This window comes from Thalassophryne amazonica, chromosome 2, assembly GCF_902500255.1.
Source record: "Thalassophryne amazonica chromosome 2, fThaAma1.1, whole genome shotgun sequence".
In the NCBI taxonomy this organism is placed as follows: domain Eukaryota; kingdom Metazoa; phylum Chordata; class Actinopteri; order Batrachoidiformes; family Batrachoididae; genus Thalassophryne; species Thalassophryne amazonica.
This window is the reverse complement of record NC_047104.1, coordinates 77,836,578-77,862,875: the sequence shown is the minus strand read 5'-3', so window position 1 is coordinate 77,862,875 and position 26,298 is coordinate 77,836,578. Positions and strand designations below refer to the sequence as shown.

The following is a 26,298-nucleotide window of genomic DNA, read 5'->3' as shown; positions in this document are numbered from 1 at the left end:
ATTACTAGAACACTTACATATAGCTGCAGCAGCGAGACATTTGGTAACAACAAGGGGAGGTGTGCAGCCAGGGTAGAAAGGCGTAGCAGCATATTGTGCAAAGCTAAGTGTAATGATGGCAAAGGATGAGGGCTTCAAAACCATTATAGTGGTCCAGGCGTAAAGGTATGCTACCACTGAGCCAAAAGCCTCCATTAGATAATAATACTCTGCCCCTGATTTGGTAATCATGGTGCCAAGCTCAGCATAGCAAAGTGCTCCTGTGAAAACACAAAGAAAGAGAAAGAGAGAGAGCCTTAAAACAAATTAACAAAAGGTTTTTCGTCTTATCTACTGATGCTCAGACAGTACGAAACCTCATCCAAAAAAATACTTGGTTTAAACAAACTTAGCTGTCTAAATAAAATAATAGGCAATCCCACTATAATAGAATAGATTCCTGCAGCGACCAAAATGTTTTATCAAGTGCAGCATCTTTATTTGATTTCCATAAAAGCAACTCATTTACCAGTGTTGGAGGCTGGCCTCAAGGCTGATTTTTTTTTTATGACTTAGCCTCTGCCTCACTATGTAACGACTCAGTCTCGGCCTTGGCCTGCGGCCTTGAAGAATAAGCCAGAACTGGCCATTTTTAGTTCGTATTCACACTGTTTTCTTGCCAACAACCAAAAGCAAAATGCCCTGTTGCCCCCATCATGTAACTTTACGCATATAATGGCCTATGCACCCGCAATGCTTGAAAATTCAACATGCACAGTCAACATACTACACTATAGCTAGAACTACTAACCATGTTGGAACAAGACAGTTTAGTCATTCCCACTTGTTGAGAGCCAGTCACATGGCTGGTCTTAAATCAGTGATAAAGACCAGCTCATGGCTGGAAGATACCATGACATGGCTACAGGGGTGAAAGAGCCAAGGTAAAGTCCAAAATATGATTCATTCATAATTATTTACATGTACCTATCGAAATATGCTTTGAAAAATATTGGCCATCGCTAATTTTTGTCTAAAACTTACATAGCGTCATAAACAAGTACAAAGTGGAATCTCTTGGAATCTCTTAAATGTAGAAATGTAGTAAGTCCCTTCGGCTGCTCCCTTGTTTGCACTCGGGGTCGCCACAGCAAATCCAAGGTGAATCTGCATGTTGAATTGGCACAGGTTTTACGCCGGATGCCCTTCCTGATGCAACTCCACATTACATGGAGAAATGTGGCAGGGGGATTTGAACCCGGAACCTTCTGCACTGAAACCAACCACTTGGCCACCACCTCTCTTAAATGTAGAAATGTAAATGTGGAAAAGATTGATGTTGATTTGTACAAAGTGCTCTTGAGATGCTACAATGTACTGTTTTACCTTGAATGACATTGACATTGACAATGATAGTGCATTTAGTTTGCCTTTTGAATGTTACAAAATTAAGTAGAAAAATTGCTAATTAGGGACTGACATTGGATTTGAATTTTTTATGCATAATATTTATAGTACATGTTCACTGAACTTCAGTCACTGAAATCCACTGTCCCTTTATCTTCTGGATTATGGTATTACAAGTGATTTGGTTTTATGATGATAGTTTCTTTGTGTATACGAGGTCTATTAGAAAAGTATCCAACCTTATTATTTTTAAAAAAAAAACATGGATTTGAATTACGTGTGATTGCGTCAGACAAGCTTGAACCCTCGTGCGCATGCGTGAGTTTTTTCATGCCTGTCGGTTGCGTCATTTGCCTGTGAGCAGGCTTTGAGTGAGGTGTGGTCCACCCCTCTCGTCTATTTTTTATTGCGAATAAATGTCTGAACGATTTGGAGTGTTGCTGCATCAATTTTTTTTCCAGAAACTGTGAGAGACCACCAGGTGGACACCGTTCGAAAAATTAATATGGCTTTCAGGGACGATTTTATGGGGATTAAACAGATTACGGAGTGTTACTGCCGCTTTAAGGACTGCCCACAACTCCTGAGAGCTCGGCGCGCTCCCAGCCACCATCGACAGGCTGACACCTGCGGTGGAGCTGCTTCTCTTTCCATGACAAAAACTCCTGTAACAGTGAAATGTGCTGTTTATTTTTAAACTGGACGCTGTCTTGATCCGGTATGTCATCTGACTAGCACAGGAATTGTGAAAAGACTTTTTTGGCACATTAAGACAGACGTGTGGAGGAATTCCGCACATCGCGGTGGAGCTGCATGGCGCAAAGAAACGCCGTGATGAAGCCTTCCAGGACATGTTTGGGCATGTCCAGCTCATGCACAATCACAATCGGATATTCACACGACTGGAAAGCAACCGGAATCCGTCTGAAATCCACCTGAAAGCCGTCCTTTGAGACCAACACGGAGGTGGTTTTGTGCCGTGTAATGAACGGCTCCGTGGCGCGTCCCTCCGCTTCTTTTTCCATGAAAAAAGCTCCTGTAACGGTGGAATGTGCCGAAAAAAGTGCTGATGTCCACATCTTCTGCCTTTTTGTGAAAGTCAGACGAGGTCCTGGATCAACAAAGCTTTCACGTTGGAATTATCTGATTCGCGCTCTCAGGAGTTGTGGGCAGTCCTTAACACTCTGTAATCTGTTTAATCCCCATAAAATCGTCCCTGAAAGCTATATTAATTTTTCGAACAGTGTCCACCTGGAGGTCTCTCACAGTTTCTGGAAAAAAAAATGATGCAGCAAAGCTCCAAATTGTTCAGACATTTATTCGCAATAAAAAATAGACGAGAGGGTGGACCACACCTCACTCAAAGCCTGCTCACAGGCGAATGACGCAACCAACAGGCATGAAAAAACTCACGCATGCGCACGAGGGTTCAAGCTTGTCTCACGCAATCACACGTGATTCAAATCCATATGGTTTTTTTAAAAAAATAATAAGGTCGGATACTTTTCTAATAGACCTCGTATATGTATTTCATTTTTGCTGGTGTAAGGTGATAATTACTAAATTGAGACAGGTGGCTGAGGAAAATCAGAGGCATCTACTGTTTTATTAGTCTGACTGACTGGTTTGAAAACTTAATATATTTTTTAAATATTTGCAGACTTGTTTTATTTTACATAGACTTACTTATTTTTGTTGTTGTTGTTGTAAACATAAAGAAATACTTCAGATAAATGCACAAGGAAAGTTTGAGGCATCTATCCAATTAAATACATTTTCTTTGAGAACTGTCTATGACCGACCAATTTATTTTTATGAACTGCAGTGAAAAAGTGTCAGATACTGCATGCAGCCATATTCAATAAAAAATATTAATATAGGCTACTTTGTGTGTTCAGCTATATGTGTGTATTTTTTAATGATCTGTGTGAACTTGGTGATTCATGCAAACATCTAGTGATGCAAACAGGGAAATAATGTCAGCCTTGTTCACTGTTTTCTTCTCAAAACCACCGCGTTCAGTTCGAGCAAAGTTTTCCATCTATTTTCACTGACTTTTTTTACTGACTTCAAAGAGCAAACAAAGAGTTAAAATCAAATCAATTTTATTTATATAGCGCCAAATCACAACAACAGTTGCCCCAAGGTGCTTTATATTGTAAGGCAAAAGCCATACAATAATCACAGAAAAACCCCAACGGTCAAAACGACCCCCTATGAGCAAGCACTTGACGACAGTGGAAAGGAAAAACTCCCTTTTAACAGGAAGAAACCTCCAGCAGAACCAGGCTCAGGGAGGGGCAGTCTTCTGCTGGGACTGGTTGGGGCTGAGGGGAGAGAATCAGGAAAAAGACATGCTGTGGAAGACAGCAGAGATCAATCACTAATGATTAAATGCAGAGTGGTGCATACAGAGCAAAAAGAGAAAGAAACACTCAGTGCATCATGGGAACCCCCCAGCAGTCTAAGTCTATAGCAGCATAACTAAGGGATGGTTCAGGGTCACCCGATCCAGCCCTAACTATAAGCTTTAGCAAAAAGGAAAGTTTTAAGCCTAATCTTAAAAGTAGAGAGGGTGTCTGTCTCTCTGATCTGAATTGGGAGCTGGTTCCACAGGAGAGGAGCCTGAAAGCTGAAGGCTCTGCCTCCCATTCTACTCTTAAAAACCCTAGGAACTACAAGTAAGCCTGCAGTCTGAGAGCGAAGCGCTCTATTGGGGTGATGTGGTACTAAGAGGTCCCTAAGATAAGATGGGACCTGATTATTCAAAACCTTATAAGTAAGAAGAAGAATTTTAAATTCTATTCTAGAATTAACAAAGAAAAAGAAATAAATAAATAACCTGACGCAATGACTGACGCGACAGGAGCCGTTTTCAGCTCTGTCTTGTCAAATGCTCTGCGTACGACCCACAACAAGTTCACCAATTTAAATATCAGACAAACCGAAAAAGAGGCGAGCTGAAGAAAACTTAAGAGTACTGACAGAGCAACGTGAGGCAGATATGGAGTTAAAATTGTCTCAGTATTTGTAAATGCACACAGGGTGATCTACAAATAATCACTGATTTGCAAATGTGTTCAGATATCCACAAATGCAAATTTCATATTTGTAACTTGTAAATTGGTCTTTGCAAATAATGTTGTATTTGCAAATATAAAACTTAATTTGTAAAAAAAAAATTACATTTGTAAAACTGGAAATTGTATTTGTGAATTGAGTTTCAGCATTTGTGGATCACGCATTCATCGCTTTCCTCTGCGACGTCATTTTGAGACATTCTTTCCGCGAACACAGATCCACAAACAAATGCCGACTGATTCACAAATACACACGCACACTGGATATCCACTAGAAGTCAGAAGTAGGCAGAAAAATAAGTAATGGAGTAAAGTATAGATACCTAAAAAGTGTACTTAAGTACAGTAACGAAGTATTTGTACTTCGTTACTTGACACCTCTGAGTACAATGAATTTTGTCCTCTGCATTTCGCCCCTCCGACTTACAGTTAGACACAATGAAACCACGAAGAGCAGTGGGCAGCCAGCACCAACTCCAGAAGAAGAGACACTGTCTTGGGCAGAGGCAGAGAAAGGAGAAGACCTTAAATAAGCATCTTTTTGATAGTGGGAAGAAAGAGAATGGAGGAAACTCACACAGACACAGGGAGAAGATGAAAACTCCACACAGAAAGTTCCTGGTGGAAAGCAAGTTCCAGTATGGGGCCATTAATGTAGCAAAAGTATTTGCAAATGCGTATTTTGATCTGTGTGTGTGTAAACAGATCCACAAATGCGTATCGCAATCTGTGTGTGCGTATTTTGATCTGTGCCTGTGTATCCGTGTGTCTGTGAAAATCGGGCCACTCGATTGGATGTGTTCTTACACTTGACTTTTGCTACAGTTCTGCTTTGTTAGATCTGTAAATGCATGCAGTGATTTGTGTGTGTGGAGCCTTGTCTGTGTGCCGCCACCAGAGGGCGCAAGCACCAATGACGTTGCTCATCACTGTCATTTTAAGTCTGGCTGGTCCCCTGAAGAGATCAAAATACACATTTGTAAATGATTTTCCTACAATAATGGCCCTATGAATGTCCAAAAGACAAATGTCGGGCTGAAAAAGACGAGACAATTTTTCAAGTCAACAATGCAACAGGGTGTTGGTTATGCTTGACACACAACATAAAAACGCACTGCTTTGTTTCCGCCCCTGAGACCATCTACCAATCACAGACGGGGACTCACACAGTTTAATTTGCAAATACTTTGCTCACACACAGATTGCTATGCGCATTTGTGGATCTGTTTGCACACACACAGATAAACATACGCACACACAGATTGCTATAAGCATTTGCAAAAACTTGCCCTGTGGCCTGTGAGAGGCTGTGACGGGTTGGGTGCTATAAAGCGCTGTGTGCTCTGAGGCCTTGTGGACTGTGAGGTGCTGTGTGCTGTGAGATGCTGTGAGGCTCTGTGTGCTGTGAGGCTTCTGTGTGCTGTGAGGTACTGTGTGCTGTGAGGCTCTGTGGACTGTGAGGTGCTGTGTACTGTGAGGCTCTGTGTGCCATGAGGCGCTGTGTACTGTGAGGCGCTGTGGACTGTGAGGCTCTGTGGACTGTGAGGTGCTGTGTACTGTGAGGTACTGTGTGCTGTGAGGCTCTGTGTGCTGTGAGGTACTGTGTGCTGTGAGGTACTGTGTGCTGTGAGGCTCTGTGTGCCATGAGGTGCTGTGTACTGTGAGACGCTGTGGACTGGACTGTGAGGCTCTGTGGACTGTGAGGCTCTGTGGACTGTGAGGTGCTGTGTACTGTGAGGTGCTGTGGACTGTGAGGTGCTGTGTACTGTGAGGTGCTGTGGACTGTGAGGTACTGTGTGCTGTGAGGCTCTGTGTGCTGTGAGGTACTGTGTGCTGTGAGGTACTGTGTGCTGTGAGGCTCTGTGGACTGTGAGATGCTGTGTGCTGTGAGGCTCTATGTGCTGTGAGGTACTGTGTGCTGTGAGGTACTGTGTGCTGTGAGGCGCTGTGTGCTCTGAGGCTCTGTGGACTGTGAGATGCTGTGTGCTGTGAGGCTCTGTGTGCTGTGAGGTACTGTGTGCTGAGAGGCGCTGTGGACTGTGAGGCGCTATGGACTGTGAGGCTCTGTGTACTGTGAGGCTCTGTGTACTGTGAGGCTCTGTGTACTGTGAGGTACTGTGTGCTGTGAGGTACTGTGTGCCGTGAGGCGCTGTGGACTGTGAGGCTCTGTGTACTGTGAGGCTCTGTGTACTGTGAGGCTCTGTGGACTGTGAGGCGCTGTGGACTGTGAGGTGCTGTGGACTGTGAGGCGCTGTGGACTGTGAGGCTCTGTGGACTGTGAGGTGCTGTGGACTGTGAGGCGCTGTGGACTGTGAGGCTCTGTGGACTGTGAGGCGCTGTGGACTGTGAGGCTCTGTGGACTGTGAGGTGCTGTGTACTGTGAGATGCTGTGGGCCATGAGGTACTGTGAGGTGCTGTTTGCTCTGAGGCATTGTGTGCTGGTAGGCGCTGTGTGCCATGAAGCACTGTGGACTGTGAGGCGCTGTGGACTGTGAGGCTCTGTGGACTGTAAGGTGCTGTGGACTGTGAGGCTCTGTGGACTGTGAGGTACTGTGTACTGTGAGACGCTGTGGACTGTGAGGCTCTGTGGACTGCGAGGTGCTGTGTACTGGTAGGCGCTGTGTGCTGTGAGGCGCTGTGTGCTATGAGGTGCTGTGAGGTACTGTGTGCTGAGAGGCGCTGTGTGCTGGTAGGCGCTGTGTGCCATGAGGTGCTGTGGACTGTGAGGCTCTGTGTACTGTGAGGTGCTGTGGACTGTGAGGCTCTGTGGACTGTGAGATGCTGTGTACTGTGAGACGCTGTGGACTGTGAGGTGCTGTGTACTGGGAGCTGCTGTGTGCTGTGAGGCTCTGTGTGCTGTGAGGTACTGTGGACTGTGAGATGCTGTGTGCTGTGAGGCTCTGTGGACTGTGAGCTGCTGTGTACTGTGAGATGCTGTGGACTGTGAGGCACTGTGGACTGTGAGATGCTGTGTGCTGTGAGGCTCTGTGTGCTGTGAGGTACTGTGGACTGTGAGATGCTGTGTGCTGTGAGGCTCTGTGTGCTGTGAGGTACTGTGGACTGTGAGATGCTGTGTGCTGTGAGGCACTGTGGACTGTGAGATGCTGTGTGCTGTGAGGTACTGTGGACTGTGAGATGCTGTGTGCTGTGAGGTACTGTGGACTGTGAGATGCTGTGTGCTGTGAGATGCTGTGGACTGTGAGATGCTGTGTGCTGTGAGGCGCTGTGGACTGTGAGATGCTGTGTGCTGTGAGGCACTGTGGACTGTGAGGTGCTGTGTACTGTGAGGCTCTGTGTGCTGTGAGGTAATGTGTGCTGAGAGGCGCTGTGTGCTGTGAGGCACTGTGTGCCATGAGGCGCTGTGGACTGTGAGGCTCTGTGGTCTGTGAGGTACTGTGGACTGTGAGCTGCTGTGAACTGTGAGATGCTGTGGACTGTGAGATGCTGTGTGCTGTGAGGCTCTGTGTGTTGTGAGGCACTGTGGACTGTGAGATGCTGTGTGCTGTGAGGCTCTGTGGTCTGTGAGGTACTGTGTGCTGTGAGGTACTGTGGACTGTGAGATGCTGTGTGCTGTGAGGCTGTGTGCTGTGAGGTACTGTGTGCTGTGAGGCACTGTGTGCTGTGAGGTACTGTGTGCTGTGAGGCGCTGTGTGCTGTGAGGCTCTGTGGACTGTGAGATGCTGTGTACTGTGAGATGCTGTGGACTGTGAGATGCTGTGTGCTGTGAGGCTCTGTGTGCTGTGAGGCACTGTGGACTGTGAGATGCTGTGTGCTGTGAGGCTCTGTGGTCTGTGAGGTACTGTGTGCTGTGAGGCACTGTGTGCTGTGAGGTACTGTGGACTGTGAGATGCTGTGTGCTGTGAGGCTCTGTGTGCTGTGAGGTACTGTGTGCTGTGAGGCTCGGTGTTCTGTGAGGCTCTGTGTGCTGTGAGGTACTGTGTGCTGAGAGGCGCTGTGTGCTGGTAGGCGGTGTGTGCCATGAGGCGCTGTGGACTGTGAGGCTCTGTGTACTGTGAGGCTCTGTGGACTGTGAGGCGCTGTGGACTGTGAGGTGCTGTGGACTGTGAGGTGCTGTGGACTGTGAGGCGCTGTGGACTGTGAGGCGCTGTGGACTGTGAGGCTCTGTGGACCGTGACGTGCTGTGTACTGTGAGATGCTGTGGACTGTGAGGTGCTGTGTACTGTGAGGTGCTGTGGACTGTGAGGTGCTGTGTACTGTGAGACGCTGTGTGCTGTGAGGCTCTGTGGACTGCGAGGTGCTGTGTACTGGTAGGCGCTGTGTGCTGTGAGGCTCTGTGTACTGTGGGGCTCTGTGGGCCGTGAGGCTCTGTGGACCGTGAGGCTCTGTGGACTGTGAGGTGTTGTGTACTGTGAGGTACTGTGGACTGTGAGGCGCTGTGTACTGTGAGGTACTGTGTACTGTGAGGCGCTGTGTACTGTGAGGCGCTGTGGATTGTGAGGCGCTGTGGACTGTGAGGCGCTGTGGACTGTGAGGCGCTGTGTGCTGTGAGGCCCTGTGTGCTGTGAGGCCCTGTGGACTGTGAGGCGCTGTGGACTGTGAGGCGCTATGGACTGTGAGGCTCTGTGGACTGTGAGGCGCTGTGTGCTGTGAGGCTCTGTGGACTGTGAGGCGCTGTGGACTGTGAGGCTCTGTGGACTGTGAGGCGCTGTGTGCTGTGAGGTGCTGTGGACTGTGAGGTGCTGTGTACTGTGAGACGCTGTGGACTGTGAGGGTCTGTGGACTGTGAGGCTCTGTGGACTGTGACATGCTGTGTACTGTGAGATGCTGTGGACTGTGAGGTGCTGTGTACTGTGAGACGCTGTGGACTGTGAGGCTCTGTGGACTGCGAGGTGCTGTGTACTGGTAGGCGCTGTGTGCTGTGACGCACTGTGTGCTATGAGGTGCTGTGAGGAGCTGTGTGCTGTGAGGCTCTGTGGACTGTGAGGCGCTGTGTACTGTGAGGCGCTGTGTGCTGTGAGGTACTGTGGACTGTGAGATGCTGTGTGCTGTGAGGCTCTGTGTGCTGTGAGGTACTGTGTGCTGTGAGGCACTGTGTGCTGTGAGGTACTGTGGACTGTGGGATGCTGTGTGCTGTGAGGCTCTATGGACTGTGAGGTACTGTGGACTGTGAGATACTGTGTGCTGTGAGGCTCTGTGTACTGTGAGGCTCTGTGTACTGTGAGGTGCTGTGGACTGTGAGACTCTGTGGACTGTGAGGTGCTGTGTACTGTGAGGCGCTGTGGACTGTGAGGCGTTGTGGACTGTGAGGCGCTGTGAACTGTGAGGCTCTGTGGACTGTGAGGTGCTGTGTACTGTGAGATGCTGTGGGCCTTGAGGTACTGTGAGGTGCTGTTTGCTCTGAGGCATTGTGTGCTGGTAGGCGCTGCGTGCCATGAAGCGCTGTGGACTGTGAGGTGCTGTGGACTGTGAGGCTCTGTGGACTGTGAGGTGCTGTGTGCTGTGAGGCTCTGTGGACTGTGAGGTGCTGTGGACTGTGAGGCTCTGTGGACTGTGACATGCTGTGTACTGTGAGATGCTGTGGACTGTGAGGTGCTGTGTACTGTGAGGCTCTGTGTGCCATGAGGTGCTGTGTACTGTGAGACGCTGTGGACTGGACTGTGAGGCTCTGTGGACTGTGAGGCTCTGTGGACTGTGAGGTGCTGTGTACTGTGAGGTGCTGTGGACTGTGAGGTACTGTGTGCTGTGAGGCTCTGTGTGCTGTGAGGTACTGTGTGCTGTGAGGTACTGTGTGCTGTGAGGCTCTGTGGACTGTGAGATGCTGTGTGCTGTGAGGCTCTATGTGCTGTGAGGTACTGTGTGCTGTGAGGTACTGTGTGCTGTGAGGCGCTGTGTGCTGTGAGGCTCTGTGGACTGTGAGATGCTGTGTGCTGTGAGGCTCTGTGTGCTGTGAGGTACTGTGTGCTGAGAGGCGCTGTGGACTGTGAGGCGCTATGGACTGTGAGGCTCTGTGTACTGTGAGGCTCTGTGTACTGTGAGGCTCTGTGTACTGTGAGGTACTGTGTGCTGTGAGGTACTGTGTGCCGTGAGGCGCTGTGGACTGTGAGGCTCTGTGTACTGTGAGGCTCTGTGTACTGTGAGGCGCTGTGTACTGTGAGGCGCTGTGGACTGTGAGGCGCTGTGGACTGTGAGGCGCTGTGGACTGTGAGGTGCTGTGGACTGTGAGGCTCTGTGTGCTGTGAGGTACTGTGTGCTGAGAGGCGCTGTGGACTGTGAGGCGCTATGGACTGTGAGGCTCTGTGTACTGTGAGGCTCTGTGTACTGTGAGGCTCTGTGTACTGTGAGGTACTGTGTGCTGTGAGGTACTGTGTGCCGTGAGGCGCTGTGGACTGTGAGGCTCTGTGTACTGTGAGGCTCTGTGTACTGTGAGGCTCTGTGGACTGTGAGGCGCTGTGGACTGTGAGGTGCTGTGGACTGTGAGGCGCTGTGGACTGTGAGGCTCTGTGGACTGTGAGGTGCTGTGGACTGTGAGGCGCTGTGGACTGTGAGGCTCTGTGGACTGTGAGGCGCTGTGGACTGTGAGGCTCTGTGGACTGTGAGGTGCTGTGTACTGTGAGATGCTGTGGGCCATGAGGTACTGTGAGGTGCTGTTTGCTCTGAGGCATTGTGTGCTGGTAGGCGCTGTGTGCCATGAAGCGCTGTGGACTGTGAGGCGCTGTGGACTGTGAGGCTCTGTGGACTGTGAGGTGCTGTGGACTGTGAGGCTCTGTGGACTGTGAGGTACTGTGTACTGTGAGACGCTGTGGACTGTGAGGCTCTGTGGACTGCGAGGTGCTGTGTACTGGTAGGCGCTGTGTGCTGTGAGGCGCTGTGTGCTATGAGGTGCTGTGAGGTACTGTGTGCTGAGAGGCGCTGTGTGCTGGTAGGCGCTGTGTGCCATGAGGTGCTGTGGACTGTGAGGCTCTGTGTACTGTGAGGTGCTGTGGACTGTGAGGCTCTGTGGACTGTGAGATGCTGTGTACTGTGAGACGCTGTGGACTGTGAGGTGCTGTGTGCTGTGAGGTGCTGTGTGCTGTGAGAGGCTGTGTGCGCTGAGGTGCTGTGAGACGCTGTGTGCTGTGAGGCGCTGTGTGCTGTGAGGTGCTGTGTGCTGTGAGGCTCTGTGGCCTGTGAGGCACTGTGTGCTGTGAGGCGCTGTGTGGCGCTGTGTGCTGTGAGGTGTTGTGTGCTGTGAGGTGCACTGTGCTATTAGGTACTGTGTGCTGGTAGGCGCTGTGTGCTGTGAGGCACTGTGTGCTGGTAGGCACTGTGTGCTGTGAGGCACTGTGTGCTCTGAGGCACTGTGGACTGTGAGATGCTGTGTGCTGTGAGGCACTGTGTGCTGGTAGTAGTCCAGCAGTTAAGGGATAGAATCGTGCACTTTTTTACAAAAGCGCCAAACTTTGTCCAGGGACTCTTTAGGTTATATTAAGTCATGTCAAAGTGGGAGACATTTGATTTTAGCCCTGTATCCTGCTTTTTTAAAAGGGTGTTTGCATGGTTATAATACAGTGTATATGTTGCTATTCATATGACAATACGATCATATGGTTATTATGTAGGGGGCCAGTGATCAAGATTGGACATTGTTAAGCTGTGGAGAATGGCTACTGCAACTAGTGCAAAGCTATACTGAGCTTATGTGATCATGTATGGTCCGTCGTGCGGCGTCATACGTCGTCGTACATCCTTATACATTAGCAGGGTGGTATGTTTCAAAATGGAAAGAGGTACAGGACTCATTTCAGGCCTGTAGGGATCTTTAACAGGCCTCTACCTCTGAGACATAAAATTAGATCACTGTGAACTTCCTAGCATGAAAGCTGTAGAGAGTAGTTCTGTTGTGAAAGTGTAGGAACACGGACCCACAACAGGGGGCGCAAATGAACGGACAATGGAGGAAGTCAAATAACAACTCTTTACTGTTGTGAATAAGCACAACAAACACGGCGAATTACAATAATAGAAAAGAAGTCAATTCACAAAATGTGTCACGTGGGCAGGCTCGAAGATAAGAGACGTCTGTCCAAAGCAGAACCGGAACCACACGATTTCCTCCGCCACCGAACCCCGGGAATACTGGAGCCTCCAAGTCCCGAACTCCCAGGTGGCCACTGCCTCCGCTTGTCGGATCTGGTACTGCTGGCGAGGAACAAAAACAGTTAGGTGTGGGTGCGTTTGCACCCACCAACACGTATGGTGGGAAACCACCTCCACCTCTCGTCGGAAGAAAACAACACAATATCTGTTATCCAAACACACAAAGCAACAGGTATTCCTGTCAGGAAGACAATATAGTCGGCTGAGAACGTTACCTCCTCGGTAGAGCGATATCTCGGCAAAGAGGTGGAGATGTCATCTTGCTGATATACCACTGATGATCAGATGATTGGTGACAGCTGACATAGGTGATAAGTGACAGCTGTCACCCCGGCTGCTCCTGTGAGGCGGGAGCGCCCTCTGGTGCCTGGAGCCCGCACTCCAGGCAGGGTGCCCTCTGGTGGTGGTGGGCCAGCAGTACCTCCTCTTCAGCGGCCCACACAACAGGACCCCCCCCTCAACGGGCGCCTCCTGGCGCCCGACCAGGCTTGTCCGGGTGGTGGCGGTAGAAATCGGCCAGGAGGGCCGGGTCCAGGATGAAGCTCCTCTTCACCCAGGAGCGTTCTTCAGGTCCGTACCCCTCCCAGTCCACCAAATACTGGAAGCCCCGGCCCATCCTACGGACATCTAAGAGCCGGCACACAGTCCAAGCCGGCTCGCCATCGATGATCCGGGCAGGAGGCGGTGCCGGACCCGGAGTACAGAGGGGTGAGGTATGATGCGGCTTTGTCCGGGACACATGGAAAACAGGATGGATCCGCAGTGAGGCCGGAAGCCGAAGCCTCACTGCGGCTGGACTGATGACCTTGAGGATCGTGAAGGGACCGATGTAACGATCCTGCAGTTTAGGGGAGTCCACTTGGAGGGGAATGTCCTTTGTCGACAACCACACCTCCTGCCCTGGCCGATACGCAGGGGCCGGGGTCCGCCGACGGTCTGCATGGGACTTTGCCCTCATCCGGGCCTTTATCAAAGCAGAACGGGTGGCGCGCCACACCCGACGGCACTTCCGCAGGTGGGCCTGGACCGAGGGCACACCGACCTCTCCCTCAACCACCGGAAACAACGGGGGCTGGTACCCCAGACATACCTCAAAAGGGGAGAGGCCGGTGGCTGAAGACACCTGGCTGTTATGGGCATACTCGATCCAGGCCAAATGGGTACTCCAGGCCGCCGGGTGCGCGGCTGTCACGCAGCGCAGGGCCTGTTCCACCTCCTGATTGGCCCGTTCTGCTTGCCCGTTGGTCTGAGGATGATACCCGGACGAGAGACTCACTGTGGCCCCCAGTTCCCGGCAGAAGCTCCTCCAGACTTGCGAGGAGAACTGGGGACCGCGATCGGAGACGATGTCTGTTGGAATCCCATGCAGCCGGACGACGTGGTGGACCAGGAGGTCCGCTGTCTCCTGGGCAGTAGGGAGCTTCGGGAGGGCCACGAAGTGGGCTGCCTTGGAGAATCGGTCCACTATCGTGAGGATGGTGGTGTTGCCCTGGGACGGCGGGAGGCCCGTGACAAAATCCAGGCCGATGTGGGACCAGGGGCGATGAGGCACAGGCAGCGGCTGGAGCAGTCCCGATGCCCTGCGGTGGTCAGCCTTGCCCCTGGCGCAGGTGGTGCAGGCCTGGATATAGTCCCGGACGTCGGCCTCCAGGGACGCCCACCAGAAGCGCTGCCGGACAACTGCCACGGTTCTTCGCACCCCCGGATGACAGAAGAACTTGGAGCCGTGACAGAAGTCCAGGACTGCAGCCCTGGCCTCTGGTGGGATGTAAAGTTTGTTCTTCGGCCCAGTTCCGGGGTCCGGGTTCCGTGCCAGGGCCTCCCGGACGGTTTTTTCTACGTCCCAGGTGAGGGTAGCCACGATAGCGGACTCTGGGATGATGGGTTCCGGTGGATCCGTGAAAACCGTGAATGGCACGGACGTTCCCTCCAACAGATGTCTCCACTCTTCAAGAGCCTCTTTCACCGCAAGGAGTTCTCGATTGCCGACGTCATAGTTCCGTTCGGCCGGGGTCAACCTGCGGGAAAAATAGGCACACGGGTGAAGGACCTTATCGGTCTCTCCGCTCTGGGATAGCACGGCTCCTATCCCTGAGTCCGAGGTGTCCACTTCAACCACAAACTGGCGACTAGGATCGGGCTGCACCAGAACAGGTGCAGACGAGAAGCGCCGTTTCAACTCCTTGAACGCGGCATCGCACCGATTCAACCAGGTGAAGGGGACTTTTGGTGAGGTCAGGGCTGTCAGGGGGCTAACTACCTGACTGTAGCCCTTAATGAACCTCCTGTAGAAATTTGCAAAGCCGAGGAACTGTTGCAGCTTCCTACGGCTGGTAGGTTGGGGCCAGTCTCTCACCGCCGCAACCTTGGCCGGATCAGGAGCGACGGAGTTGGGGGAGATGATAAACCCCAGGAATGACAAAGAAGTGCGGTGAAACTCACACTTCTCGCCCTTCACAAACAGCCGGTTCTCCAACAACCGCTGCAGGACCTGACGTACATGCCGGACATGGGTCTCAGGATCCGGAGAAAAGATGAGTATATCGTCTAGATATACGAAGACGAATCGGTGCAGGAAATCCCGCAAGACATCATTAACTAATGCTTGGAACGTTGCGGGGGCGTTGGTGAGGCCGAACGGCATGACCAGGTACTCAAAGTGACCTAAGGGGGTGTTAAATGCCGTCTTCCACTCGTCTCCCTTCCGGATCCGAACCAGGTGATACGCATTTCTAAGATCTAGCTTTGTGAATATTTGGGCTCCATGCAGGGGCGTGAACACTGAATCCAACAAGGGCAACGGGTATCGGTTACGAACCGTGATTTCGTTCAGCCCCCTGTAATCAATGCATGGACGAAGTCCGCCATCTTTCTTTCCCACAAAAAAGAAACCTGCACCCATCGGGGAGGTGGAATTCCGGATCAACCCAGCAGCTAACGAGTCCCGGATGTAGGTCTCCATTGATTCGCGCTCAGGTCGTGAGAGGTTGTACAGCCTGCTGGACGGGAACTCAACGCCTGGAACCAAATCAATGGCACAATCGTACGGACGGTGCGGGGGAAGGGTGAGCGCCAGGTCCTTGCTGAACATATCCACAAGGTCATGGTACTCCACCGGCACCGTCCCAAGATTGGGCGGGACTCTGACCTCCTCGTCTCGTTCTTGACGGCGTTCTTCTAACCGATTGTCTAATCGTATAGCGAGATCAATAAGCCCGTCTAAATCCCGCGGTTCGTCCTTAGCCACCAGGTGCTCCTTCAGGACCAATGACAGTCCGTTTACGAAGGCGGCACGGAGGGCAGTGCTATTCCAGCCGGACCTCGCAGCCGCGATGCGGAAGTCGACTGCATAAGCAGCTGCGCTCCGGCGCCCCTGTCTCATTGACAGCAGCACGGCTGAAGCGGTCTCTCCTCTATTTGGGTGATCGAACACTGTTCTGAATTCCATCACAAACCCATCATATGTCTGAAGGAGCCGTGAATTTTGCTCCCAGAGCGTTGTAGCCCAAGCGCGTGCTTCACCGCGAAGCAGATTAATCACATAGGCTATCTTACTAGCATCAGTCGCGTACATGACGGGACGTTGTGCGAAGACGAGCGAACACTGCATAAGGAAGTCCGCGCATGTCTCCACACAACCCCCGTACGGCTCTGGAGGGCTTATGTATGCTTCAGGGGAAGGTGGGAGGGGTCGTTGAACGACCTGTGGAACGTCACTGTTGCGCACAGGATCGACAGGAGGGGGAGCCACAGCAGCGCCCTCAGGGCGCGCTTCCACCTGCGCGGTGAGAGCCTCCACCCTGCGGTTAAGGAGGACGTTCTGCTCGGTCATCAGATCCAACCGAGCCGTAAAAGCGGTGAGGATACGCTGCAACTCACCAATCATTCCTCCTGCAGACGCCTGTGCGCCCTGCTCTTCCATTGGCCGTTCAACAGCCGGTTGACGCCCCTCGGGGTCCATGACGTTGGCCGAGATATCCTGTTGTGAAAGTGTAGGAACACGGACCCACAACAGGGGGCGCAAATGAATGGACAATGGAGGAAGTCAAATAACAACTCTTTACTGTTGTGAATAAGCACAACAAACACGGCGAATTACAATAATAAAAAAGAAATCAATTCACAAAATGTGTCACGTGGGCAGGCTCGAAGATAAGAGACGTCTGTCCAAAGCAGAACCGGAACCACACGATTTCCTCCGCCACCGAACCCCGGGAATACTGGAGCCGCCAAGTCCCGAACTCCCAGGTGGCCACTGCCTCCGCTTGTCGGATCTGGTACTGCTGGCGAGGAACAAAAACAGTTAGGTGTGGGTGCGTTTGCACCCAGCAACACGTATGGTGGGAAACCACCTCCACCTCTCGTCGGAAGAAAACAACACAATATCTGTTATCCAAACACACAAAGCAACAGGTATTCCTGTCAGGAAGACAATATAGTCAGCTGAGAACGTTACCTCCTCGGTAGAGCGATATCTCGGCAAAGAGGTGGAGATGTCGTCTTGCTGATATACCACTGATGATCAGATGATTGGTGACAGCTGACATAGGTGATAAGTGACAGCTGTCACCCCGGCTGCTCCTGTGAGGCGGCAGCACCCTCTGGTGCCTGGAGCCCGCACTCCAGGCAGGGTGCCCTCTGGTGGTGGTGGGCCAGCAGTACCTCCTCTTCAGCGGCCCACACAACAAGTTCATTAAAAATATTCATGAAACATTTGTGCATATCTAGGAAGTTTGCCAACCAGGTATTTACAATGTTTTCAGTTAAAAAAATATGGTGATAATCGTCTTAATACCAATAACATAAAATAATAATGATAACAACAACAACAATAATAAATAATGATGGTTATGGCCATAAAAACAAAATTGATTTCTTGTAATTAATAAAAAAGCATTTCTTTCCGTTCAAACACTGTTGTTATTTTAGAGTGTAAATATGTTAGAGTGCATGAGTAGCATCTTTCCTTTGCCCTATGCTCGCAAACAGCTATATTGCATAGGTATATTGATATTCACAATGAGTTAGACAATATTTAGTCACTTTCCCTAGATTAACGCTTTTTCTAAGAGTGTAAGCACACTGAAGTACATTCGAAGCATCCCTACTTAGCCTTAATACATTTTTCATAACCTTCAAGTTTATATTATGAACTTAAAAAGACATCTGGATAAGAATTTGTCATGAATTATATGCTGTAGAAGGCTGAAAATGGTTATTCTCTTAAACCCAAGTTTTTAGAGTGTAGACGTTTATGGATTCAATGTCTCCCGATCTTATATACTTCAGGACAGTATAAAGTACCTCTGATAAAGTTTTGGCACTTTTGTACAAAAGTGCATGATTCCCCTAAAATTTGTCCCTTAGCCGCCGGGCTATAGGCATTGTGTGCGGAGAGGCGCTGTCTGCTGTGAGGGACTGTGAGGTACTGTGTGCTGTGAGGCCCTGTGGAGTGTGAGGCACTGTGTGCTGTGAGGCGCTGTGTGCTGTGAGGCCCTGTGGACGGTGAGGTGCTGTGAGGCGCTGTGTGCTGTGAGGCGCTGTGGGCTGTGATGCGCTGTGTGCTGTGAGATGCTGTGGGCCGTGAGGTGCTGTGTGCTATGAGGCGTTCTGAGGTGCTGTAAGGCCTTGTGGACTGTGGGGCGCTGTGTGCTGTGAGGCGGTGTGTGCTGTGAGGCGCTGTGTGCTGTGAGGCGCTTTGTGTTGTCAGGCGCTTTGTGCTGTGAGGCGCTGTGTGCTGTGAGATGCTGTGTGCTGTGAGGCACTGTGTGCTGTGAGGTGCTGTGTACTGTGAGGTGCTGTGAGGCACTGTTGAGGCGCTGTGAGGCACTGTGTGCTGTGAGGTGCTGTGGACTGAGGTGCTGTGTGCTGTGAGGCGCTGTGTGCTGGTAGGCACTGTGTGCTTGGAGGCACTGTGTGCTTGGAGGCACTGTGTGCTGGGAGGCACTGTGTGCTGGGAGGCGCTGTGTGCTGGGAGGCGCTGTGTGCTGGGAGGCGCTGTGTGCTGGGAGGCACTGTGTGCTGGTAGGCGCTGTGTGCTGGGAGGCACTGTGTGCTGGTAGGCGCTGTGTGCTGTGAGATGCTGTGTGCTGTGAGACGCTGTGGGCTGTGAGGCACTGTGTGCTGTGAGGTGCTGTGTGCCATGAGGCGCTGTGGACTGTGAGGCGCTGTGGACTGTGAGGCTCTGTGGACTGTGAGGTGCTGTGTACTGTGAGACACTGTGGGCTGGACTGTGAGGCTCTGTGGACTGTGAGGTGCTGTGTACTGTGAGACACTGTGGACTGGACTGTGAGGTGCTGTGGACTGTGAGGCTCTGTGGACTGTGAGGTGCTGTGTACTGTGAGATGCTGTGGACTGTGAGGCTCTGTGGACTGTGAGGTGCTGTGGACTGTGAGGTGCTGTGGACTGTGAGGCTCTGTGGACTGTGAGGCTCTGTGGACTGTGAGGCGCTGTGTGCTGTGAGGTGCTGTGTGCTGTGAGACGCTGTGGACTGTGAGGTGCTGTGAGGCGCTGTGTGCTGTGAGAGGCTGTGTGCTGTAAGAGGCTGTGTGCTGTGAGGCGCTGTGTGCTGTGAGGAACTGTGTGCTGTGAGGCGCTGTGTGCTGTAAGAGGCTCTGAGGTGCTGTGTGCTGTGAGGAGCTGTGTGCTGTGAGGCGCTGTGTGCTGTAAGAGGCTGTGTGCTGTAAGAGGCTGTGTGCTGTGAGGCGCTGTGTGCTGTGAGGAGCTGTGTGCTGTGAGGCGCTGTGTGCTGTAAGAGGCTCTGAGGTGCTGTGTGCTGTGAGGAGCTGTGTGCTGTGAGGCGCTGTGTGCTGTAAGAGGCTGTGTGCTGTGAGGCGCTGTGTGCTGTGAGGAGCTGTGTGCTGTGAGGCGCTGTGTGCTGTAAGAGGCTGTGAGGTGCTGTGTGCTGTGAGCACTGTGTGCTATGAGGCGCTGGGTGCTGTGTGCTGTGAGACGCTGTGGACTGTGAGGTGCTGTGAGGCGCTGTGTGCTGTGAGAGGCTGTGTGCTGTGAGGCGCTGTGGACTCTGAGGCACTGTGTGCTGTGAGGCGCTGTGTGCTGTGAGGTGCTGTGTGCTGTGAGGTTCTGTGGCCTGTCAGGCACTGTGTGCTGTGAGCACTGTGTGCTGTGAGGCGCTGTGTGCTGTGAGGTGCTGGGTGCTGTGTGCTGTGAGACGCTGTGGACTGTGAGAGGCTGTGTGCTGTGAGAGGCTGTGTGCTCTGAGGCACTGTGTGCTGTGAGGCGCTGTGTGCTGTGAGGTGCTGTGTGCTGTGAGGCTGTGTGCTGTGAGGCACTATGTGCTGTGAGGCGCTGTGTGCTGTGAGGCGCTGTGGGCTGTGAGATGCTGTGGGCCGTGAGGTGCTGTGTGCTGTGAGGCGCTGTGTGCTATGAGGCGCTCTGAGGTCCTGTAAGGCTTTGTGGACTGTGAGGCGCTGTGTGCTGTGAGATGCTGTGGGCCGTGAGGTGCTGTGTGCTGGTAGGCACGGTGTGCTGTGAGGCACGGTGTGCTGTGAGGCGGTGTGTGCTGTGAGGCGCTGTGTGCTGTGAGGCCCTGTGGACTGTGAGGCACTGTGTGCTGTCAGGCGCTGTGTGCTGTGAGGCGCTGTGTGCTGTGAGGCCCTGTGGACTGTCAGGCGCTGTGTGCTGTGAGGCGCTGTGTGCTGTGAGGCCCTGTGGACTGTGAGGCACTGTATGCTGTCAGGCGCTGTGTGCTGTGAGGCGCTGTGTGCTGTGAGGCGCTGTGTGCTGTGAGGCGCTGTGTGCTGTGAGGCACTGTGCCGTGAGGCACTGTGTGCTGTGAGGCGCTGTGTGCTGTGAGGCACTGTTGAGCCACTGTGTGCTGTTAGGTGCTGTGGACTGAGGTGCTGTGTGCTGTGAGGCGCTGTGTGCTGGTAGGCATTGTGTGCTGGTAGGCACTTTGTGCTGGTAGGCACTGTGTGCTGTGAGGCACTGTGTTGTGAGGCGCTGTGTGCTGGTAGGCATTGTGTGCTGGTCGGCACTGTGTGCTGGTAGGCACTGTGGACTGTGAGGCACTGTGTGCTGTGAGGCACTGTGTGCTGTGAGGCACTGTGCTGTGAGGCGCTGTGTGCTGTGAGGCGCTGTGTGCTGTGAGGCACTGTTGAGCCACTGTGTGCTGGCAGGCATTGTGTTCTGGTAGGCACTTTGTGCTGGTAGACACTGTGTGCTGTGAGGTGCTGTGGACTGAGGTGCTGTGTGCTGGTAGGCATTGTGTGCTGGTAGGCACTTTGTGCTGGTAGGCACTGTGTGCTGTGAGGCACTGTGTGCTGTGAGGCACTGTGTGCTGGTAGGCCATGTGGACTGTGAGATGCTGTGTGCTGGTAGTAGTCCAGCAGTTAAGGGATAGAATCATGCACTTTTTTACAAAAGCGCCAAACTTTGTCCAGGGACTCTTTAGGTTATATTAAGTCATGTCAAAGCAGGAGACATTTGATTTTAGCCCTGTATCCTGCTTTTTTTAAAAGGGTGTTTGCATCGTTATAATACAGTGTATATGTTGCTATTCATATGACAATACGATCACATGGTTATTATGTAGGGGGCCAGTGATCAAGACTGGACATTGTTAAGCTGTGGAGAATGGCTACTGCAACTAGTGCAAAGCTATACTGAGCTTATGTGATCATGTATGGTCCGTCGTGCGGCGTCATACGTCGTTGTACATCCTTATACATTAGCAGGGTGGTATGTTTCAAAATGGAAAGAGGTACAGGACTCATTTCAGGCCTGTAGGGATCTTTAACAGGCCTCTACCTCTGAGACATAAAATTAGGTCACTGTGAACTTCCTAGCATGAAAGCTGTAGAGAGTAGTTCATTAAAAATATTCATGAAACATTTGTGCATATCTAGGAGGTTTGCCAACCACGTATTTACAATGTTTTCAGTTAAAAACATATGGTGATAATCATCTTAATACCAATAACATAAAATAATAATGATAACAACAACAACAATAATAAATAATAATGGTTATGGCCATAAAAACAAAATTGATTTCTTGTAATTAATAAAAAAGCATTTCTTTCCATTCAAACACTGTTGTTATTTTAGAGTGTAAATATGTTAGAGTGCATGAGTAGCATCTTTCCTTTGCCCTATGCTCGCAAACAGCTATATTGCATAGGTATATTGATATTCACAATGAGTTAGACAATATTTAGTCACTTTCCCTAGATTAACGCTTTTTCTAAGAGTGTAAGCACACTGAAGTACATTCGAAGCATCCATACTTAGCCTTAATACATTTTTCATAACCTTCAAGTTTATATTATGAACTTAAAAAGACATTTGGATAAGAGTTTGTCATGAATTATATGCTGTAGAAGGCTGAAAGTGGTTATTCTCTTAAACCCACGTTTTTAGAGTGTAGACGTTTATGGATTCAATGTCTCCCAATCTTATATACTTCAGGACAGTATAAAGTACCTCTGATAAAGTTTTGGCGCTTTTGTATAAAAGTGCATGATTCCCCTAAAATTTGTCCCTTAGCCACCGGGCTATAGGCATTGTGTGCGGAGAGGGACTGTGTGCTGTGAGGTGCTGTGAGACGCTGTGAGGTGCTGTGTTCTGTGAGGCCCTGTGGAGTGTGAGGCACTGTGTGCTGTGAGGCCCTGTGGACGGTGAGGTGCTGTGAGGCACTGTGTGCTGTGAGGCACTGTGTGCTGTGAGGTGGTGTGTGCTGTGAGGCGCTGTGTGCTGTGAGGCCCTGTGGATTGTGAGGCACTGTGTGCTGTGAGGTGGTGTGTGCTGTGAGGCGCTGTGGACTGTGAGGCACTGTGTGCTGTGAGGCACTGTGTGCTGTGAGGCGCTGTGGACTGTGAGGCACTGTGTGCTGTGAGGCACTGTGTGCTGTGAGGCGCTGTGTGCTGTCAGGCACTGTGTGCTGTGAGGCGCTGTGTGCTGTGAGGCCCTGTGGACTGTGAGGCGCTGTGTGCTGTGAGGTGCTGTGTACTGTGAGGTGCTGTGGACTGAGGTGCTGTGTGCTGTGAGGCGTTGTGTGCTGGTAGGCACTGTGTGCTCGTAGGCACTGTGTGCTGTGAGGCACTGTGTGCTGTGAGGCGCTGTGTGCTGTGAGGCGCTGTGTGCTGTGAGGCACTGTGTGCTGTCCGGCGCTGTGTACTGTGAGGCCCTGTGGACTGTGAGGCACTGTGTGCTGTGAGGCGCTGTGTGCTGTGAGGCGCTGTGGACTGTGAGGCACTGTGTGCTGTGAGGCACTGTGTGCTGTGAGGCGCTGTGTGCTGTCAGGCACTGTGTGCTGTGAGGCGCTGTGTGCTGTGAGGCCCTGTGGACTGTGAGGCGCTGTGTGCTGTGAGGTGCTGTGTACTGTGAGGTGCTGTGAGGTGCTGTGGACTGAGGTGCTGTGTGCTGTGAGGCGTTGTGTGCTGGTAGGCACTGTGTGCTCATAGGCACTGTGTGCTGTGAGGCACTGTGTGCTGTGAGGTGGTGTGTGCTGTGAGGCGCTGTGTGCTGTGAGGCCCTGTGGATTGTGAGGCACTGTGTGCTGTCAGGCACTTTGTGCTGTGAGGCGCTGTGTGCTGTGAGGCACTGTGTGCTGTCCGACGCTGTGTACTGTGAGGCCCTGTGGACTGTGAGGCACTGTGTGCTGTGAGGTGGTGTGTGCTGTGAGGCGCTGTGTGCTGTGAGGCGCTGTGGACTGTGAGGCACTGTGTGCTGTGAGGCACTGTGTGCTGTGAGGCGCTGTGTGCTGTCAGGCACTGTGTGCTGTGAGGCGCTGTGTGCTGTGAGGCCCTGTGGACTGTGAGGCGCTGTGTGCTGTGAGGTGCTGTGTACTGTGAGGTGCTGTGAGGTGCTGTGGACTGAGGTGCTGTGTGCTGTGAGGCGTTGTGTGCTGGTAGGCACTGTGTGCTCGTAGGCACTGTGTGCTCGGAGGCAATGTGTGCTGGTAGGCATTGTGTGCTGGTAGGCGCTGTGTGCTGTGAGGTGCTGTGTGCTGTGAGACGCTGTGGGCTGTGAGGCACTGTGTGCTGTGAGGTGCTGTGTGGCGCTGTGTGCTGTGAGGCGTTGTGTGCTGTGAGGTGCTGTGTGCTGTGAGGCACTGTGTGCTGTGAGACGCTGTGGACTGTGAGGTTCTGTGTGCTGTGAGGCGCTATGTGCTGTGAGGCGCTATGTGCTGTGAGGTGCTGTGTGCTGTGAGGCGCTGTGAGGTGCTGTGAGGCGGTGTGTGGCACTGTGTGCTGTGAGGCGCTATGTGCTGTGAGGCGCTGTGTGCTGTGAGGCGCTATGTGCTGTGAGGTGCTGTGTGCTGTGAGGCGCTGTGAGGCGCTGTGTGGCACTGTGTGCTGTGAGGCGCTATGTGCTGTGAGGCGCTATGTGCTGTGAGGTGCTGTGTGCTGTGAGGCTCTGTGTGCTGTGAGGCACTATGTGCTGTGAGGCGCTGTGTGCTGTGAGGCGCTGTGTGCTGTGAGGTGCTGGGTGCTGTGTGCTGTGAGACGCTGTGGACTGTGAGAGGCTGTGTGCTGTGAGAGGCTGTGTGCTCTGAGGCACTGTGTGCTGTGAGGCGCTGTGTGCTGTGAGGCCCTGTGGATTGTGAGGCACTGTGTGCTGTCAGGCACTTTGTGCTGTGAGGCGCTGTGTGCTGTGAGGCACTGTGTGCTGTCCGGTGCTGTGTACTGTGAGGCCCTGTGGACTGTGAGGCACTGTGTGCTGTGAGGTGGTGTGTGCTGTGAGGCGCTGTGTGCTGTGAGGCGCTGTGGACTGTGAGGCACTGTGTGCTGTGAGGCACTGTGTGCTGTGAGGCGCTGTGTGCTGTCAGGCACTGTGTGCTGTGAGGCGCTGTGTGCTGTGAGGCCCTGTGGACTGTGAGGCGCTGTGTGCTGTGAGGTGCTGTGTACTGTGAGGTGCTGTGAGGTGCTGTGGACTGAGGTGCTGTGTGCTGTGAGGCGTTGTGTGCTGTGAGGCACTGTGTGCTCGTAGGCACTGTGTGCTCGGAGGCAATGTGTGCTGGTAGGCATTGTGTGCTGGTAGGCGCTGTGTGCTGTGAGGTGCTGTGTGCTGTGAGACGCTGTGGGCTGTGAGGCACTGTGTGCTGTGAGGTGCTGTGTGGCGCTGTGTGCTGTGAGGCGTTGTGTGCTGTGAGGTGCTGTGTGCTGTGAGGCACTGTGTGCTGTGAGACGCTGTGGACTGTGAGGTTCTGTGTGCTGTGAGGCGCTATGTGCTGTGAGGCGCTATGTGCTGTGAGGTGCTGTGTGCTGTGAGGCGCTGTGAGGTGCTGTGAGGCGGTGTGTGGCACTGTGTGCTGTGAGGCGCTATGTGCTGTGAGGCGCTGTGTGCTGTGAGGCGCTATGTGCTGTGAGGTGCTGTGTGCTGTGAGGCGCTGTGAGGCGCTGTGTGGCACTGTGTGCTGTGAGGCGCTATGTGCTGTGAGGCGCTATGTGCTGTGAGGCTCTGTGTGCTGTGAGGCTCTGTGTGCTGTGAGGCACTATGTGCTGTGAGGCGCTGTGTGCTGTGAGGCGCTGTGTGCTGTGAGGTGCTGGGTGCTGTGTGCTGTGAGACGCTGTGGACTGTGAGAGGCTGTGTGCTGTGAGAGGCTGTGTGCTCTGAGGCACTGTGTGCTGTGAGGCGCTGTGTGCTGTGAGGCTCTGTGGCCTGTGAGGCGCTGTGTGCTGTGAGGCACTATGTGCTGTGAGGCGCTGTGTGCTGTGAGGCGCTGTGTGCTGTAAGAGGCTCTGAGGTGCTGTGTGCTGTGAGGAGCTGTGTGCTGTGAGGCGCTGTGTGCTGTAAGAGGCTGTGTGCTGTGAGGCGCTGTGTGCTGTGAGGAGCTGTGTGCTGTGAGGCGCTGTGTGCTGTAAGAGGCTGTGAGGTGCTGTGAGCACTGTGTGCTATGAGGCGCTGGGTGCTGTGTGCTGTGAGACGCTGTGGACTGTGAGGTGCTGTGAGGCGCTGTGTGCTGTGAGAGGCTGTGTGCTGTGAGGCGCTGTGGACTCTGAGGCACTGTGTGCTGTGAGGCGCTGTGTGCTGTGAGGTGCTGTGTGCTGTGAGGTTCTGTGGCCTGTGAGGCACTGTGTGCTGTGAGCACTGTGTGCTGTGAGGCGCTGTGTGCTGTGAGGTGCTGGGTGCTGTGTGCTGTGAGACACTGTGGACTGTGAGAGGCTGTGTGCTGTGAGAGGCTGTGTGCTCTGAGGCACTGTGTGCTGTGAGGCGCTGTGTGCTGTGAGGTGCTGTGTGCTGTGAGGCTGTGTGCTGTGAGGCACTATGTGCTGTGAGGCGCTGTGTGCTGTGAGGCGCTGTGGGCTGTGAGATGCTGTGGGCCGTGAGGTGCTGTGTGCTGTGAGGCGCTGTGTGCTATGAGGCGCTCTGAGGTCCTGTAAGGCTTTGTGGACTGTGAGGCGCTGTGTCCTGTGAGATGCTGTGGGCCATGAGGTGCTGTGTGCTGGTAGGCACGGTGTGCTGTGAGGCACGGTGTGCTGTGAGGCGGTGTGTGCTGTGAGGCGCTGTGTGCTGTGAGGCCCTGTGGACTGTGAGGCACTGTGTGCTGTCAGGCGCTGTGTGCTGTGAGGCGCTGTGTGCTGTGAGGCCCTGTGGACTGTCAGGCGCTGTGTGCTGTGAGGCGCTGTGTGCTGTGAGGCCCTGTGGACTGTGAGGCACTGTGGACTGTGAGGCACTGTATGCTGTGAGGCGCTGTGTGCTGTGAGGCGCTGTGTGCTGTGAGGCACTGTGCCGTGAGGCACTGTGTGCTGTGAGGCGCTGTGTGCTGTGAG

General features: G+C 52.6%; 1 protein-coding gene across 1 annotated transcript in view; it reads right to left on the bottom strand.

Moving 5' to 3' along the window:
* slc7a9 (solute carrier family 7 member 9) overlaps positions 1 to 26,298 on the bottom strand; it is a 131,090-nt gene that overhangs the window by 49,039 nt on the left and 55,753 nt on the right. Inside the window, exon 3 of the mRNA XM_034188337.1 lies at positions 18 to 260. Within this exon, the coding sequence (XP_034044228.1) occupies positions 18 to 260 (243 nt within the window). The remainder of the gene's footprint in view (positions 1 to 17; positions 261 to 26,298) is intronic.